At 43.6% G+C, this 19,465-nt stretch overlaps 1 protein-coding gene and 1 long non-coding RNA gene across 15 annotated transcripts; one reads left to right on the top strand and one right to left on the bottom strand.

Moving 5' to 3' along the window:
• Window positions 1-4,318: 4,318 nt before the first annotated feature.
• On the bottom strand, window positions 4,319-9,878 carry LOC125508620 (U3 small nucleolar ribonucleoprotein protein MPP10-like). Its single transcript, XM_048673377.1, has 12 exons — window positions 9,095-9,878; window positions 8,728-8,786; window positions 7,105-7,252; window positions 6,925-7,035; window positions 6,677-6,814; window positions 6,449-6,517; window positions 6,316-6,357; window positions 6,143-6,211; window positions 5,320-5,391; window positions 5,180-5,233; window positions 4,955-5,096; window positions 4,319-4,655 (listed from the first exon to the last, which is right to left on the bottom strand). Exons 1-12 carry the CDS (start codon window positions 9,794-9,796, stop codon window positions 4,600-4,602), a joined length of 1,662 nt encoding a protein of 553 aa, XP_048529334.1. The 5' UTR covers window positions 9,797-9,878; the 3' UTR covers window positions 4,319-4,599.
• Window positions 9,879-10,286: 408 nt separating this feature from the next.
• On the top strand, window positions 10,287-18,878 carry LOC125508621. Of its 14 annotated transcripts, none has more exons than XR_007283668.1 (7): window positions 10,288-10,811; window positions 10,897-11,003; window positions 13,110-14,307; window positions 14,477-14,868; window positions 14,979-15,063; window positions 15,297-17,753; window positions 18,314-18,878. It is a non-coding gene; the product is annotated as an uncharacterized LOC125508621 (long non-coding RNA). The 14 variants fall into 14 exon arrangements; XR_007283669.1 differs by having other exon boundaries at window positions 14,976-15,063; XR_007283667.1 differs by having other exon boundaries at window positions 10,289-10,811; window positions 14,477-15,063; window positions 15,297-15,362; window positions 16,697-17,753.
• The last annotated feature ends 587 nt before the right edge of the window (window positions 18,879-19,465 follow it).

Below are 19,465 nucleotides of genomic sequence, written 5' to 3'. Positions count from 1 at the left end.
AACATTACGATGACAGTTATTATGAGTTTATGCATTTTGATGTACCGAAGGTTGTTCGGAGTCCCGGATGTGATCACGGACATGACGAGGAGTCTCAAAATGGTCGATACATAAAGATTGATATATTGGAAGCCTATATTTGGATATCGGAAGTGTTCCGGGTGAAATCGGGATTTTACCGGAGTACCGGGAGGTTACCGGAACCCCCCGGGAGCTAAATGGGCCTTAGTGGGCTTTAGTGGAAAGGAGAAGGGGGCAGCCCAAGGTGGGATGCGCACCTCCCCCCTCCCCTAGTCCTATTAGGACTAGGAGAGGTGGCCGGCCCCCCCTCTATCTTTCCCCCTCGGGGAATCCTAGTCCAACTAGGATTGGGGGGGGGGAGTCCTACTCCCGGTAGGAGTAGGACTCCTCCTGCGCCTCCATAGGGCTGGCCGCACCCCTCCCCCTTGGCTCCTTTATATACGGAGGCAGGGGGCACCTCTAGACACACAAGTTGATCCTTGAGATCGTTCCTTAGCCGTGTGCGGTGCCCCCTGCCACCATATTCCACCTCGATCATATTGTAGCGGTGCTTAGGCGAAGCCCTGCGACGATAGAACATCAAGATCGTCACCACGCCGTCGTGCTGACGGAACTCTTCCCCGATGCTTTGCTGGATCGGAGCCCGGGGATCGTCATCGAGCTGTACGTGTGCTAAGAACTCGGAGGTGCCGGAGTAACGGTGCTTGGATCGGTTGGATCGGGAAGACGTACGACTACTTCCTCTACGTTGTGTGATCGCTTCCGCAGTCGGTCTGCGTGGGTATGTAGACAACACTCTCCCCTCTCGTTGCTGTGCATCACCATGATCTTGCGTGTGCGTAGGAAAATTTTTGAAATTACTGCGTTCCCCAACAATAAGATGGTTGAAAAACAAGCCAAGAGAGTCAAGGGCTACCTCCGACTCTGAGGTGTCATCCATCTTAAGAAGATCAGAGGTGCTTGATTTCTTCCTAGGTTTCTTGTTGGTCTTTCTGGCGGCTTTCGCGGCAGCCCTAGCCTTTTTGGCGGCTTCGTGGTCATATTTTGCCTTCCAGAAATCAGATTTAGCCTGCGGAAGAGTAACATACTTGAGTTCACATAATATTTGGATAATGAGATAAAGTAAGTGAAATCAAGAGACTTACATATGGCAGCAAGTTAAGCTTGCAAAAAGGGTTCAGACCTACTTTGCTGCAGTCTTCGAATTTTCCATTTACAAGTGTTGTTGCCATTTCAATAATGCCCTCTTTAGTCAGACGCAGAGAGCTATGGCGTAATGGATTGTCTTTTTCTCCGGTATAAGTACACGTCAAGCCAGATCGGCGGCTTAAGGGTATGATCCGCCACGAGACCCAGCATCGGACCAAATCCACTCCGGTTAAACCGTTTCCTAGAAGATCTTGGACCTTTTTGATAGTAGGGGCGAGTTTCTTACGTTCGGCGGCGGTTAGTTTTTCAGGGAGTTGATGTTTTGGGTCAAGACGTTCAACACAATCACCCACCCGGCAATGGATTTTCATCAGCCGGCGAGATATCTTTACAATAGAACCATGTATGATTCCAGTCCTTGGGGTGGCTCGGTAGAGCTGCTTGAGGGAAGATGGCGTCTCTTCTGCGTTGAATTGAGATTCCACCAAGTTCCAAGCTGGGCCCATTTGTGAACTCATTTTGGTGGTTCAGATAGAAGAATTCCCTAAAAAGCTCGACACTAGGCTCTTCTTGAAGGTACACTTCACAGAAAACTTGAAAGTTACAGATGTTTAACACGGAGTTGGGTCCAATGTCTTGAGGATGGAGTTTGAAGAAGTGCAGAACATCTCGAAAAAACTTAGCCGGACGGTGAGAAGCCCCGGTTCATATGATCAGTGAATACAATGACTTCACCATCCTTTGGCAGAGGTCTCTCTTCGCCCGGGTCAGGAGCGCGGTAATGCATGACACTCTTCTCTGGCAAATATCCAACTTTCACAAAATCTTTCAAAGTACCCTCAGTGACGATGGAGGGAACCCAGTTACATGTAGTAACTGTCTTTGGTGGCATTGTGAAAGAAGGACAACCTAAAGGAAGGGAATAATTTGCCAACTCAAGTTAGTTGGTGAAATCACAAGTTAACGGTTGCAGTGTACATTCAGAATGGCGGCTTAAGCGAGGGCTAATGATATATGAAGTAACGATAAGCCGGTAAAGTAAGCCACCCATATTCAAGATCTAACAAGAGCAAAATTGGCTAAGTGTTGGGACAAACAGGTTCCACAAGTTAAAGCTATAAATTCAGATCTGCAACTGTTCAGAAAAAGGAAATAAATTCTAAACCTACAGAGGCGGCAGCAGAAAAGTGGAGGTGCCCCAGAGGAGATCTGTCGTGATGAGGATATGTTCTAATATCAAAAGCGGGTGCTAAAGCTGCTACCACACAGGACCTACATTATTTTCAGATTAAACTATGATCTGGAAAGGAGAAAGGGAAGAAACGGTGATGAACACCGACGAACACCGAAACCCTAAGAACATATCCATGAAGAGGAAAAGGGAGGGCTTACTGGTGCTAGTTGACAGCGGAGGAGTGCCGCGGCGTTTCTAGTCCGTTCAGGGCGATGCAGCGGCCGGAGTTGACGAAGGGGACGAAGGTCGACGGTGGCGGAGCTCGTGCGGGCTGGTGCGTCACGAGGAGGAAGAAGATGAGAAGGAGAAGAGAGGAGAATGAGAAAGGGGCGGTTTGACCCTATTTATAAGGAAAAGAGTAACAGGCAGGCGCGAAAAACGAGGAGGCCAAATGATGATTATCCAACTAATTGAATGCCTCGATTTTCGGAAGGTCATTAAAGATAAAAGATCCGTTAAAGATGACGTCGTGGCAGGTTTCCGAGATTTCTGGAGATGACGTCATGGCGGGTTACAATATGTCACAGCAGATGAAGAAGGATTTTTTCTAAATGTTGAAGATTGACATGAACAAGTTTAAATCAACCTGGGGCCTAATATTGGAGATATGACTATCAGATATGACCCGCCCAGGAGGGGCCGGGTCAACCACAATGGCGGTTCATCTAAAATGAAGCCCAAGAGTATACAAGATGGCGGTTCACAGTTAGGATTATAAGAGGCCCAAGCCCAGAGGCGGCTTAAGGCTCGTAAGTATAAACCGACATGTATGTGTAGACTTGTAATGTAAGGCATGTAAGATACGTCACCGAGTTGGACACGTTGTATGAGCCGGCCAGGACTCTGTAGGCCGCAGGGCGTCAACCCGTGTATATAAAGGGACGACCCGACAGCGGCTTAGGGCAAGAAACTTCAGATCGAGAGCCAGACAAAGCGTGTTTGCTCCCTGGTAATCGAAACCTTAGCAATATCACCTCAAACTGGAGTAGGCCTTTACCTTCACCGCAAGGGGCCGAACCAGTATAACTCTCCGTGTCCTTTGTCCCGTTTAACCCCTTTAAGCTAACCTCGTCACAATGGCTCCACAACTAAGTCCTTCCATAAGGACATCTGTCGTGACACTTTCACGACAGATTTGACGCATTGTCAATAGCTTATTGCTTGCTCAAATTTGTGTGTAGGATGGTGCAAGTTTTGATATCGGGAAGAAAATTACATTGATCTATTGATAACAAGAAAATTGATAGAAGCTTGAGCATTCGTTGCTAAAATGAAGGCTAGAGGTGAGACTAGATGTTAAGCAACATCGAATTCTTTGTAATCGAACAAGAAATAAGTGTGCAAACTCGAGAAGCCGCAGATCAACAATAAAGATATAGAGAAGATATTAATCCAACTAGTGGGAGCATTTATGAAAGTTGGTTACCTTTTGAAGTGTCTTATTTTGATTCTGTGTTCTCTTTGTTCTCGCTTCCCTAGTGAAGAATTGGTGAATTGTATATTCTAATGTATCAATATGTCGTTGAATGAAATAAAAAAATGTATTCCGATGGCCCAAAAAAAGTATACATAGAGGCTCCAGGCAGCCATGCTGGATTAGATGCGCCCAACGGTTAGCGCATCTAGGAAAACGGCCGGACGCCACTATCCAAACGGAAAAAAATGAGCGTCCGTTGGAGTTGAACTAAGCAAATGGTTGCAAACTTACAATAATGATGATGATGATTCCCCAGCAAAAAAAAAACAAAAAAAACTATGATGATGATGCTCCCGCGCTCAATAGTCAATCTCAAAATTTTAACTATGGAGGTACAACATGGTCAAACTGTATTCGAATATGGTCAAACTGTGTACCACCTTGCTCAGTTTCTGGGTTGAATTCGGCTTCGAGTGCCGGAAGTACACACCGATGCATTGAACCAATATAGTGCATGCCGTTTTTACTCGCAAGAGTTCAATTCCATTTTTTCCAGCACTGCTAACCCCGCTACTCGAGAAGACAACACTCACTCCCCTATGAAAAATTCTAAACGGAAATGCTTTTACACTGCATGAAAGCTCGAAAACTGGCTACATCAGAGCCTTGAAATTGCAGGCCAGGCATCAGATCACGAAAGGCATTACACTGTTGGTGGCGGTCCTCCCTCCAACTAACCCCAAAGATTCGAAATACATAGCATGTAAGCAGCAGCTTCCTATATATTTGATGAGTTCTCTTTCCGCAGCTTGGCTGGCCTCTCCTTGTGTGATTCTGCATGGCAAAGTAGCAGGTTTTGTCATGTTGCCAACACAATTCAGTCTATGTGTGCGATTGCGCTACTCCAAATCTTCCAATATACTGCTCCCTCCGTTCCTAAATATGGCGTTTTGGTAGTTCAAGAACTACCAAAACGTCATATATTTAGGAACGGAGGGAGTAATACAACTGAATACAACCATGAATTACTCTGGTGATGAAGTAGAGAGCAGGATTCATTGTTTCTTGGGAGGACTTTTTGAAAGCCATCGAGGCGAGTGAAACCCCCAAAGACCTAATAGAGAAAAAAATACCTGCATATCTCCTCTTCTTGTTGGCTCTTCTTCTTTTGCGCTCAGCTTGTGTAAGCTCCGCGTCTTCTTTAATATCCCCTTTCCCTTCAAAAACTTCTTCGGGAGCGAGCATTGCGGCATCTGAAACAGCTACAGGTGCAACCTGCAAGGAGGAAGACAAGTCGTTACATGAATGAAATACTCAAATAGAATAACTTCACGAGAGAAAAACAATGATTGTGGTACCTCTTCCATTGCTAGAGCAGGTACATTAACTTGTATAGACATATCCTCAATGACCTGAAAAGACAACACTTGTCCTTCTTACCAAAAATTGCAAACTTTAGGTATTATACGCTGCTGTCTAATAGAGAGCTATCACATACCGGCTTTGGGGCAAAGTGGAAATGAGAGAGCGCATCCAACTTCAAGCATATCCTCTTAAATAAATCATTTGCCTGAGTTGAATAAGAAGTTAGTCAGAATCAGGAAGTATCACTTTGGTAACACAAAAATATCCACATAGCCAGACTGATAGTTGATATCATAATAAAGACAAGGAGAACATATGCACATAGCACCGGTGGAAAGATTGCAGGAAACAGAAGCATAAAATCAAGTTGGCCAATGTAGTAAGGGCACTTCAAAAAAAAAGATAACTGTAAAGTATCAAGTGTGACCTACGCAATATGTATGCTTAACGTAACGCATATAGTGACTGAAGCAATCCATTTCTTCTCATTCATTACAAAATGGAGTATTTTTCTAACACCGGAAATTCCAATAGCGAACTTCATATACATCGCATGGCAATAAACCATCACTGAGCATCGGTATTAAAATTGTACTCCCTACACTAGTGTCAAAAACGCTCTTATATTATCGGACAGAGGGAGTACTTCGTACTATGACAAGCATCTTGTGCACCACGAAAAAGTGATGATGAATATATTGACACTACAGTCACCAGGACAAGCAGGGAACATGAAAACTTGCTAATTTAGATGGATATAATAACATCTGGCATGCCTTTACTAACAAGACAATGCAAGATTTGCTCTTTAGCGGACATTATCTTTCAATCCAACACAAATGATGTATCAGATGTTGCACAACAATTAAGACCAACAAGAGCAGAATAAAACTGTAATCATGATAGGTAAATCCAACGTCACTCAGGTTTTCTAGTAAAAACAATTGATTGCTCACCTCATTCTTCAGTTCATCTGAAATAGCAAGTGTGGCAGGTGCAATGCCAGTTTTTTCCTTAAACTCATCCTGGAAGAGCAAAAGAATCAGTTAGTGGATGAACTATACTAAAACTGATCCTATCTACCAACTCGTTTGGATTTAAAATAAGATCATAGTAAGACAATACAGACCTCATAATGTTCGGCAAGACCCTTTTTGCTCTTGTTTTCATCCTGTTGAAATATAGCAACAATAGTGAATCACACAATTATCATACTGTTATCATGAAAGAATTCTAGTTATTGCAACCGATCAAAACCATACCATCTCCATTTGCTGCTTTGGAGCTTTATACGGCAAGGTTGAAGGCTTTTCAACATCATCAAAATGACCCTGTCAGGAAACAAGAGAAGCTATCTCAATATTACTAGCAGAGTCACAAAACGAAATAACCAAAGAACTCCTCACAATTTCACTCTACTATTTCCCGGTATACTACTGTTGAGTGTTGACCCAGTTACGAACATAGTGACATATCCAGAAAAATATTACCTCCGCAATTCTTTTCTTGATCATCTCCTCGAGAGAAGCTGTGACTTCCTCCGTGATTACTGGGGCAGGTCTTACATTATGCTCAAAATCAAGATCCACTTCCAGGGCACTATTTTTGGGCCTCCTGGAAGCATCAACCTACAAAAGGAACTCGTTTAAAAAACACAATTGCAATGGTAATTAACTATTACTAGCACAATATTGTGAGTCAGAAATATGTCTCATTTCCAAAACATGCTATCAGCTACCTCTCCCTGCATGATCCATTTACTGGGTTCAAGACTAGCTTTCTCCATTATGTCTATTTGGTTACGCATCTTCAAGAGCCCCTTTTCATGAGTTGAAAGACCTTGTTCATCCTGCATAGAAGGGAAAGCATGTTGATAAACAAGTATATGTGCATTACTTATTTCAACTGAAATGAGTACCTCTAATGCTGGACCATCATTTACATCATCCTTCTCAATGTTATCCACTTCCATTTCATGCAATTCATCCTTGAAGTGGACTTTCTTTGTGAAACCATTTCTCTTCTTGACTTGTTGCTTACAGCTTTCCTCAAAAAAATCCTCATACCTGAAAAGACACTCTTAGCTGGTTAAAAGCACAACACAAAATTCATGGCAACCAAAATGCATGATATATAACATTATTCTACAGCCTAAGGAAGATTATAGAATAACCTCAAGTTTCAATTCTGCATTTTCTTTTATTTCTCAAGCTTCAGACTGTTTCAAGTGCACAGAATAATCAATATCGATGCGCATGAATTGTTTAAAACATTTGGAAGCATGAGAGGAAACTTGGTTCATTTCTGCGGCCTGTGCAACAAAAAAATAGAGCAGATAAAGCTGCTTTTTAGCCTCTCGTTCTTGTCGTTTTAGTTAGCCTACCCCCCACATTGTTTGGTACTAAAGGCTTTGTTGTTGTCGTCGTCGTTTTAGTGCAGATCACAAATCAAGTGGTGCCTTCACAAAACATTGAAGATACATAGTGCGCTCTGACATGTACATGTAAGATCCGTTTTGAATTTTTGAAGCTTCAAACACACACTTAAAAGGGAGCACATGTGCTCGGCATTAAAAGAACATGTCCGGATTGTAGAGGTTTTACTGGGCAAATGTAGGTGGGATAGGAAAGGACTGTAATGCATGCACTACAAAAGATGGGTGCTTACGACTGTCCAACAGGGACATTTGCACCAGCAAATAAGTTGTACGACTTGGTTATCTCTCCAGTAAAATCAACTTGCTATGTTATGTAGAAGTGAGTAGTGACACCTTTTTCTGTGAATTTTTTTTGTTGAACCCTCATGGAGGTGGTTGGCAATTGGATAATAGCCTTTTCCCTGTCTTGGTAAAGGTGGCACGAAAGTTGTTCTGTATGAAATCTAACTTTTTCATTGGTTAATTTCTATGTTAGGTGGTACGCAAAATCATGCTTTTCTGTTCTTTTCAGACTTGTTTCACTGCAACCCCACAAAGGTAAATTACTACTTCAAATCTCCAGTACAGGTGGCAGCAAGCTTCTGTACATTAAATCTATTTTTCATAGGCTAGTTTTTTTCCCTCTCATCAACAAATTATGTACAAACGGGGCTCTTTTTCATTATTTACTTTTCTACTATAATTGAGTCCATCTCCACACAAGTATTAATACTTAATTTCTCCCCTATGTCAATGAAAGGAAGGCTCCCTTCCCTTCTATTCACCTAAAGAAAGGAAAGTCTCATGTAGTGATATCTTGTATATTAACAGTGTGGAATTTCTAGAACATGCATAAATATCATGCATAAGAAATTCCCAATTATCCACCCTTTGATTTTTTTCATAGATCAATTTATTTTCTATGTGTTACAAGTTGGGAAAGAGTTGTGAAGTATTGTTCAAGCAATTTTAAAATCCTACATGGCTACTATTGTCATATCTTCACATGATCGATGAACTGTGCTGTGGCACACTTTAACAGATATAAGGAGCACATAATACAAATTGATTCACATTTTCACAATCACCACAATCGCATACTTGAGATTAGCATAAAATGCTTACCTTATATCTCCGCCGGATTTCCCCGCACCCTCTTCATCATCAGACTCAAAATCTTCCAACTACAGTTAATAGTGCCACCAATCAAATTAAGAAGAAAGGAATTCAGGTTAATGTCCTTCATCAATAAAGTGTGGTATCTAACACTATAACTGTCAAAAGGAGCACATTGGTCTATGCAGTAGCTATAAACATATGTGTGCAATGCATTTCATGAACTAGCACTAGCTGTTAAGTCATTTATATTGCACATCCATAAGAAATTTTGGCTTCCCTTAATGAATTACTTATGGTTCTACATCTTAGATTCTATCAGAGCTAACAATCATTCCATGTATATAAAGAGAGTGTGTGAGTACAAATTACTTACATCCAAATCGTCATCATCTTCATCATCACCCCCGTCATCTTCATCCACATCCTCCTCATCACTATCGTCCTCCATCAAGTTTACACTAGCCTTCTTCTTCTCTCCTCCCTTGGAACCCCCACCGTACTCCAGCTCCTCCCCCTCCTCCATAAACTTTTCCAGGTCCTTCATCTTCAGAAACCTGTCCTCCACCCCGTTCCCTGCCTTCGCCCCTAGCTCCTCCGTTTCTTCATCCTCCCCCTCCCCCGATTCCAACTCGTCATCCGTGTCCTCCAGGCCACCCTCATCCTCCTCCTCCTCCGATTCGTCACCCTCTCCATCCTCCTCCTCGTCTGACGGGCCCTCCTCGGCTTCAGCGGTCTTGGACGGCGGAGGAGTAGCCGACGGCTGCGCAGGCGGTTGGTGCTCGAGGCGGCGGAGCTGGCGGTGGAGGTGGGGGAGGAGGGGGCGGGAGAGCAGCTCGCTCTGGGACCAAATCTGCTCGGCGTCGAAGTTGGGGCCGGCGAGGAGGTTGGGGAGCGGGGGCGGCTGCACGGGGGAGACGACGGCGAGCGAGGAGTGGAAGTGCTTCAGAGCCGCCCGGGCGGCGGCGGCGAGGTCGGCGGACGGGGAGAGGTAGACGGACGGGTCGGCGCGCCGCAGCTGCTGCAGCGCCACCTCGCCCTTCTCCGCGGCAAGCGGCTCGTCCAAATCCATGGCCATTGCCGTGGTGGCCGGGAGCGAATTGGTTGACTGGAGTATGTGGAGGCGACGCTGGGAAAGACAGGAGGAGCAGGTTTGGGTTTTAGGGTTTTAACTCGTTGAGCCGCAGGCGGCGATGTCCTTTATACGATTTGGTCCTCAAACTCCACTCCAAATGTAAAATTCACCCTCCAACGGCCGCGTGAAAAATCACAAAACTGGCCCTTTGGCCAAATTTCAGCACAAAATGGCCATCTTTTGAAAATCTCTACTCCTAATGTCTCAGTTGGTAGTCCGCGTTCCGGGTTTTATTTTCGTCCCACCTCACCCGGTCTTTTTTGATACTTCTTTGATACTTGCTCCCACCTCCCGCTGACCCGCCACGAACCGACAAAACCACGTACCGAGTCCTCCACCAGCCCCCGCGCTCTTCAGGTCGTAAGCACCGATCGCGCCCGAGACAAGCGACGAAAAAAAATCTACAAAAATTAACCAGCGATAAAAGAACCTACGAAAAATAACCAACGAAAAAAAACCCACACGCACGAGCGACGTCACATGCCCTCGAGCGAGAACGACTCGCATGCTAGACTCCCTTCCCTCGTTCGTCGCCGCCTTCATCCCTTCGCCGCCGCCGCCCTTCATCCCTTCGCCGCCGCCCTCAGTCTCACATCAAAGGCGCCCCACTCGCACAACGAACCCGCCGCCCTTCTGGAGCCGAAAGCCGATCCATAGATCCCCATCTGGACGCGCACGTCCGCCTTCTTGGATCCATCGCTGCCATCGTGGATCCGCCGCCGCCGTCGCCGCGGAACCCCTCGGACGCCTCCGCCTTCGTGGATCCATTGCTGTCGTCGCGGATCCACCTCTTCCTCCTCCGTTGCTGCCCCTCCGCCCCACCTGCCGGCATCGACCTCATCCAGCACGCCTACCTGGTCGGGGCCCCTGACTCGTCGTCCGCCATCGTCGCCGGGGCAGGGAGTGTCCGCGGCCGCGGCACGGGCCGCGAGGCTTTCCTTCTGCAACCGATGAGATGGTAAGAAAAGTTGATGTGAGCGGTGGAAATTGATGTTTCCTTTGGTCTTGAGTTGTTTCCCGCTTGTGTTTTTGTGCTTTTACAGGTCCCTTTGGTGAGGACGTGGATGGAAGTCCTTCCTCCAGGGATCGACGTTTTCAGGGCAGAAGGAAGAGCTCTCCTCCTATCGACGGGCAAGATGGATGCACCCAGGTGGGAAAATCAAAATCTACCATTTTGCTTGTGTCTGCTACGTTGATAATGCTGGGATCAAAGTAACTTAGGATCAGTAGATCTGTGACAATTCCCTTGGGCATGATAGCAATGAAAACTGGTCGAGTTTTGAATGTACGTATGTCATGCTATTATTCTCTGTCACTACAAAAACTTAGCAAATGTACATACTACTGAAGGGATGTTGTGATTACGATTGATCTGAGCCAGTGCACACATTGATGTGTCATTCAGCATTAAGCATATGGATTCGTTAATTATTCTCCCTGGATATATTTAATAGAGTCGTTTGTTGCTTCCTTCTCTCTGAATTCAACATTTGGTTCAGCACCCACAACCTTCCAGGTTAGCAGGATTTTTCGTGTATGTTATCACATAGGACCAGGGATTTCAGAAGGGCTGGTCAGTACACAGTGGTTCTTAACCTATATATGTATAGTGTACACTAGAATTATTTGTAGAGCTATACCTTGTATTGCACACAGTTGTTCTTGACATATATACAATCCGGCTATTGATACTTGCGTCCTATATGTTTACGTTACAACTAAAACTTAGAATTACTGGTTGCTAAATGGCATGCATAAAAAATTGAACTCGTGTTTTTTACTTTTTCCTTTTTGAAGTATTTGATGGAGAACAATGATTTCATGGTGATTGGGATAATTGGTCCACCTGGTTTGGCAAGTCAACCACCGTGAACGAGAATTATGGATACGACACAAGCTCCCCCTTAACTACATTCATATACTCATATGGTTCCATTGTACTTAAATTGCGGTTCCCTTTTTACTTATACTATGGTTCCTTCTACCTTTTTTCTTGCCAGTAACCAATAATTGATCAATATTTTCTACTGCTCTGGCGTTTTCTTGGTATCTGTCTATGATATTTTGCTGGTCTTATCAGAACGGAATAAGATTTTGCCATGTGGGAGCCCATGCTTACAGTAAGTTGTCTGGCTATAATTTCTATGTACACACTTCTTTAGGGAATTATAATCATTTGTTTCTAGTAGTGTATCTCATTGTACACACTTCTTCGTGGATCCATTGTTGTCGTCGTGGATCCACCTCTTCCTCCTCCGTTGCTGCCCCTCCGCCCCACCTGCCGGCATCGACCTCATCTAGCACGCCTACCTGGTCGGGGCCCCTGACTCGTCGTCCGCCATCGTCGCCGGGCAGGGAGTGTCCGCGGCCGCGGCACGGGCCGCGAGGCTTTCCTTCTGCAACCGATGAGATGGTAAGAAAAGTTGATGTGAGCGGTGGAAATTGATGTTTCCTTTGGTCTTGAGTTGTTTACTGCTTGTGTTTTTGTGCTTTTACAGGTCCCTTTGGTGAGGACGTGGATGGAAGTCCTTCCTCCAAGGATCGACGTTTTTAGGGCAGAAGGAAGAGCTCTCCTCCTATCGACGGGCAAGATGGATGCACCCAGGTGGGAAAATCAGAATCTACCATTTTGCTTGTGTCTGCTACGTTGATAATGCTGGGATCAAAGTAACTTAGGATCAGTAGATCTGTGACAATTCCCTTGGGCATGATAGCAATGGAAACTGGTCGAGTTTTGAATGTACGTATGTCATGCTATTATTCTCTGTCACTACAAAAACTTAGCAAATGTACATACTACCTGGAGGGATGTTGTGATTACGATTGATCTGAGCCAGTGCACACATTGATGTCTCATTCAGCATTAAGCATATGGATTCGTTAATTATTCTCCCTGGATATATTTAATAGAGTCGTTTGTTGCTTCCTTCTCTCTGAATTCAACATTTGGTTCAGCAGTGCCCACAACCTTCCAGGTTAGCAGGATTTTTCGTGTATGTTATCACATAGGACCAGGGATTTCAGAAGGGCTGGTCAGTACACAGTGGTTCTTAACCTATATATGTATAGTGTACACTAGAATTATTTGTAGAGCTATACCTTGTATTGCGCACAGTTGTTCTTGACATATATACAATCCGGCTATTGATACTTGCGTCCTATATGTTTACGTTACAACTGAAACTTAGAATTACTGGTTGCTAAATGGCATGCATAAAAAATTGAACTCGTGTTTTTTACTTCTTCCTTTCTGAAGTATTTGATGGAGAACAATGATTTCATGGTGATTGGGATAATCGGTCCACCTGATCTGGCAAGTCAACCACCGCGAACGAGCATTATGGATACGACACAAACTCCCCCTTAACTGCATTCATATACTCATATGGTTCCATTGTACTTAAATTGCGGTTCCCTTTTTACTTATACTATGGTTCCTTCTACCTTTTGTCTTGCCAGTAACCAATAATTGATCAATATTTTCTGTCGCTCTGGCGTTTTCTTGGTATCTGTCTATGATATTTTGCTGGTCTTATCAGAACGGAATAATGATTTTGCCATGTGGGAGCCCATGCTTACAGTAAGTTGTCTGGCTATAATTTCTATGTACACACTTCTTTAGGGAATTATAATCATTTGTTTCTGGTAGTGTATCTCATTGGACTTGATGCATTATGTTCTAACATTATGAGAATGGAATTGTTCCATTATATGGTACTAATGAAAACGTTTGGCATTAATCTGTGTTCATCTAACTAAAATATGGTGACTCCACCCTATGGCTAAAAGTGATATTTGCCAATATTGTGGAAAGCTAAAATGAGTGTTGTACTGTATTTTTACATGTTACTTTGCTGAAGTGACATAGCAGACCCATCATTTTAATCTTCATTATCTTCACCGAACAAGGGAAAATAAAATTGATAACCTCATCAGGCAGTGAAGATTGCATGGCCAGTCTCTGTTTTGTGCATGCTAGGTGAGCATCATGAACTGTTATACTTGCCTTACGAGTATTTTTCCTTCAATCAGATTCTCACTTATATTTCTGTGAATAAATAAATCTTTTCATTTTCTTGTTGGGAAAAAAGTCCCTGTAATCTTTCCCACCACAGCCTAATGTGGGCTGCATGCCTTAGCATGTGCCTGATCCTTACAGAGTTTGAGGGCAGCTACTAGACTTCATGATTTGGCAAATATATATTTAAGGGTGAATAAGGACATTTAATCATTTCATATACCATGAACATCATAAAAAACAGATTGAGCATGTGGAGATATTTAAGTGTGCATATTTGATACATTTTCCTTTTGTTGATCATTTGCTTCATGCTTGTTCTGCGGATTGGAGTTTGTTCTCAAAGAAGGAGACACTGATCGCTAGCGAAACATATGACCAAGAGTCCCCAGGACCTACATCATCGACTAATAACCAGCCTCAAACACCTGCCCAGGTCAGCTATCTTTCTCAAACCAATATTTTTTGGTTTGATCATTCGCCATGTCATGTGATTTTGATTTAATTGATAGGTTGTTTATTCCTTTGATCAGTATAAACAGGTTATAAGTTTTGAGTCTAAGGTATACCCCTAATGCCACTTTACATGCTGTTGAAAACTGCAGCTTCTCCAGCAGTAGTGAGGATGCCTTGCAGTATGATACTTGATACCATGCTAACAGAATTATGATTACCGAAGGCTGAATAACGCCGGGAAATATATGGCGGTAGAAAGGTCTGAGTCAGTCTTTTTAGCACTCCTATGCTACTTCATGATAGTGAATCTACCCGTGCATCCATATCTGGAGTCCTCTTCATATGATGATGCAGAAGAGCACATTGCTGCTATTGAAGCCAAAGGTGTTTGGAAAACACAGCTAATACAGAGATCTGAGACTACAATTAAAACCATAGGAAGCACCTCCAGGACTAGAATGAGCAGCTCATGCAGCTACTCAACATAGTGAATGTGAGCTGCTCATTCTGGTTCTAGAGGCGCTTCCTACGGTTAATCTTGGTAGGGCCGACACACTATAAATTAATTAGCCTTGTCTTCATTGCAGAATTGAAATCATCTTAAATTCAAATTTCATCTTTTAATTGACTCTTCCATATCTCGATCAGAAGACCTTGAGTGGGGGTGGAGGCTGGATTGTGAGCCAGATGCCCCATCAACAGGGGCGGTAAAGGAGAAGAAGATAGTTGTTTAACGGTATGGTTATGTGTTTAGGGAATTATAATCATTTCTTTCTGGTAGTGTATCTCATTGGACTTGATGCATTATGTTCCAACATTTTGAGAATGGAATTGTTCCATTATATTCTACTAATGAAAACGTTTGGCATTAATCTGTGTTCATCTAACTAAAATATGGTGACTGCATCCTATTGCTGAAGTGACATACTAGACCCATCATTTTAATCTTCATTATCTTTTCCGAACAAGGAAAAATAAAATTGACAACCTCATCAGGCAGTGAAGGCATGGCCAATCTCTATTTGTGAATGCTAGGTGAGTATCATGAACTGTTATACTTGCCTTAGGAGTATTTTTCCTTGAATCAGATGCTCACTTATATTTTTGTGAATAAATAGATCTTTTCATTTTCTTGTTGGAAAAAAAGTCCCTGTAATCCTTCCCGTCACAGCCTAACGTGGGCTGCATACCTTAGCATGTGCCTGATCCTTACAGAGTTTGAGGGCAGCTACTGGACTTCATGATTTGGCAAATATATATCTAAGGGTGAATAAGGACATTTAATCATTTCATATACCATGAACATCATAAAAAGCAGATTGAGCATGTGGAGATATGTAAGCGTACATAGTTGGATACATTTTCCTTTTGTTGATCATTTGCTTGATGCTTGTTCTGCGGATTGGAGTTTGTTCTCAAAGAAAGAGACACTGATCGCTGGCGAAACATATGACCAAGAGTCCCCAGGACCTACATCATCGACTAATAACCAGACTCAAACACCTGCCTAGGTCAACTATCTTTCTCAAACCAGTACTTTTTGGTTCGATCATTCGCCACATCATGTGACATCGCATGGGGCATCAGTAGCGACCCACACACTAGCGCAAGGATGTAAAGATGGGTACTACCATTTACATTCCAGCCAAAAGACCTCACCTCATTTCTCCAAACTGTGAGTATTGTTGTCCTGTAAATTTCTTGGGTGTGCACCAAGCGTTAGATGAATTGCCTTCAAGAACCTCATGGTCAACTGCATGTGCCCTTTGTGTCTGCAACTGCATACTTGCTGTCTGAAATTCATCACGAGTTAGGCTTTAGGAGAAAATATTTCCTTGAGAATTTTAGAGATAAATGACAGAATTTTGGTGCTACTAAGAAAGGATATGTTACTTTTAGAGCTTTGTGTTTGCCTGATTATGCGAACTGATACATACTACCTAGAAGTTCAACAGTCAAGATCCAATGTAAATGGTAGTAATTGAGGATCTCAAAAATAGGCATCGCAAAAATCTGTCAAAAATGACAACACTTGGCCAAAAGGCTAAAGAAGAAAACCTGTAGATTCTTTTGGTTTGCCGATTCCAAGCTGAGTGAAAAAAATATATTTACACGTTACTGATTCATGTACTTCTAGAAGTAATGTTAGTGGAAAATTTGCACAACCATCATGATTTGGTACTGTTCACGTGCCCCTTGAATTCGATGAGTACACTGGTTGGTTAAAAAATGATAACATTGTTTTCTTCATAGTGGTTATGTTTCTCTATATTTTCTACTTCATCTTAATCCTAGAGTTGTAAGATTGTACAAAATATTCTTCGATCATTTTGGGCCATAAACTTCCCATCCTGCTATTCTTTCTATAGGGCATGCAATTCTGTTCGGCCGCTGCTACGAATCAGCTAGATGATTTCTTAGGAAATCATCCGCCTGTTCAACCGTCAGATCCGTGTCCTGGGGCCGTTGGATCACAACAACGCCACGACAGCAGCGCATCGCGGCAGCTTCACAACGCCATTGCTACCCCGCGCGGTTCTTGAACGCAGCACCGACGACGTCCTGCGAGCTCCATTGCAGCCCCGGCGGAGCTCCAACACAGCACCGACGCTCCGGCGAAGCTCCATTGCAACTCTGGACGAGCTCCACTATAGCCATGACGTGTCCGGCGAGACTCCAGTGCAGCACCGTCGGCTCCGGTGAAGCTCCAATGCAGCGTATGAGTGACGCTCATGGCAGCACCGGTGTCGTGATGAAGCTCCACAGCAGCCGGAGTTGAGGAGAGATGCCCCATCGCAACAGCAGCTCCGCCACCCACCGGTGTGGTGTACTGCAGCTCTGCCGCCCTCCGAGATCTGCGAGGACGCAACAACACACGCGCTGCATTGGAAGCATCCGCCACCGCCGATGAGATCCATCGGTTGCAGCACCCCTCCCGGTAGCACCGGCGGCGTTCCATCTGACGTGCTTGCAACGGCAACCGCAGGGCAACACCGGCCGCGCCAGAGCTCAGGTGCTGCTACAGCGGAGCTTGGTGTTGTGCAGCTCTCCTCTGCTTGCATCAATGGCGGAGACACCATGGATTGCAGCAGGGGGGGTAGCACGCGTGGAGGGGCACATATGGCTAGCATGGGAGGCGTTGGAGAAGAAGGTGAGATGGAAGATGGGGTGGTGGAGAGAAAGAGAGCGTTCAAGGGATTGGGATTGGGGGAGGAAGACGAATAGAGGACGAGCGGGGAGCAAGACGAACAGAGGACGAGCGACTTCGGGAGATAAGGGAAGGAAGTGGTGCGTGGGGCCGGACACGTGTTGTGCGTCCCGAGCGGTTTAAACAGCCAGAAAATCAGCCAGTTGAAAAATAACGTTTTGCATTCTGTTCTCATTCAGAACTGACATGTGGCCATCTTCTCTCTACCGTTACTCAAGGTATGTTGAAAATATGAGAGTTGTACATTATCCAACGGTTCTAATTGGGCAATAACGGCTAGAGTTTATTTTTATTTTTGTTTACTCGTCCTTAATTTTTATTTGCCGTTGTAGTTACCTTCCAATGCATAAACAATGCCCAACCTGATGGTTGTATTGCATTTCAGTCAATCATCTTTCTTCTATCAAACACATATAAATCTGAAATCACACATACGGTGAAGGGCTACAACACCAATGACGTGTCAGTGCATGCCTTACATTATAATAGTCTGACGGTCTTTGTTTTACTATCGCTTCAGTATAAAGCACAGCCCCTCACCTCTATTTTCAGTGAGACCAACTATCTAGAATCCTCCCTCCATATTAAATCCGTTGATATGATTTATTTTTCTTAAAAGGCTTTGTTTGATGTAGATATTGAAATTGATATTGCCAAACTTGTAATATGAAAATAGTGCTCAACTATTGGACCTTTCTTTCAACATATCTTTGTTGGCCTCCGTTTAGTATAGTTTTTGTTAGCTTGTTCATTTCTTGACTGGTGCTTGACATCACAGGTGCATGTGGGAATGCCCTACAGACTGATGAACATGAATCATAGGAACCACCAAAGCATGAAGGGAACAACCAGTATGGATTGGGAACAACAAGATGAACTGGCTTTTGTTGGCACTCTTGCATACATTGAAGATTTTGCGGCATTTGGTTGCATCTGAACTGACTTCTGTTTGAGCCATAGATTGATGAGTGATTTGTTGCATTCTTCACTTGCACAAACTATGTCTATTTGAACCAACTTTGTTGTTCAATGGTCTGATTAAATATAGCTCTGGAAAGGAATCATAGCAGGCTTAGGGTATCATGGCCACAAAGAATTATTGTTAATGGGAAGCTATTTTAACTCTGGTCAGGAGCCGACATTACTGCAAGTGCTTGCGCAGGCACAAGGTCTATTTAAATGGGGATGCTTCTTTGGTCTAATAGCATGAGAGATGAAAGTTTGAAGTGAATTCTGTAGTAATGTGTTTTAAAATGATACTTGTAAGTTCAAACGAATGTCCTAATTTATCAATATAGTATATAAATCATTCATGCTATAAGTACTCCATTTTTTATGTGTAACTTGCTGGGCTTACCAAAGCAGAAAGGTCAATGGCATTCTGTTTAGAGGGAATAATCCAAAGTGGACAAAATTGTATGAATGCATTTCTCTTGAGAAACGAAATTGCCAACAAAATCGGGGATGAGATTTAGTAATTGAATTGGCACGATGTGTATCAATTCTAATTGTTCTGCAGATTGGGAGGATAGATGGTATATAACCTTTTTATTCTATTATGTGGGATTACGAACTATTCCTTGTAGATTGGGAGGATATATGGTAAAGAGCATGTACTTCCAGACAGTTGAATTTGGGGGAGCCTGTTGGTCATCTGTTTGATGTTCGAACACGTCTGTGCGTATGAGGGATAAAGGAGCTTCGACCTTGGAGACGATCATAATCATTTGTCTTATTTATATATATGCATTAATTATAGCCCGTAGCAACGTTGTGATGTTATTTTTATTATATATTATATATAATTATAGTTTGGCGGCTCGCAAGACAATCTATACCCTGCGGGGTTCTGCTTAACAATCGGAATATGGCTACGACCGAGACATGTTTGTTGTGCGGGGCTCGTGATACTTGGCGGCATGCTCTACTC

The sequence above is a fragment of the Triticum urartu genome, chromosome 5, assembly GCF_003073215.2.
Source record: "Triticum urartu cultivar G1812 chromosome 5, Tu2.1, whole genome shotgun sequence".
NCBI lineage: Eukaryota > Viridiplantae > Streptophyta > Magnoliopsida > Poales > Poaceae > Triticum > Triticum urartu.
Note: the sequence above shows the minus strand (reverse complement) of the source record. Positions and strands in the feature narration are given on the sequence as shown.

Coding starts and splice junctions, on each gene's coding strand:
- LOC125508620 (XM_048673377.1), bottom strand. CDS start 9,796: ATGGCCATGGATTTGGACGAGCCGCTTGCCGCGGAGAAGGGCGAGGTG. Junction 6,518..6,676: donor TCAAGAAAAGAATTGCGGAG/GTAATATTTTTC, acceptor GTTTCCTGACAG/GGTCATTTTGATGATGTTGA. Junction 5,097..5,179: donor CTGCTCTAGCAATGGAAGAG/GTACCACAATCA, acceptor TCCTCCTTGCAG/GTTGCACCTGTAGCTGTTTC.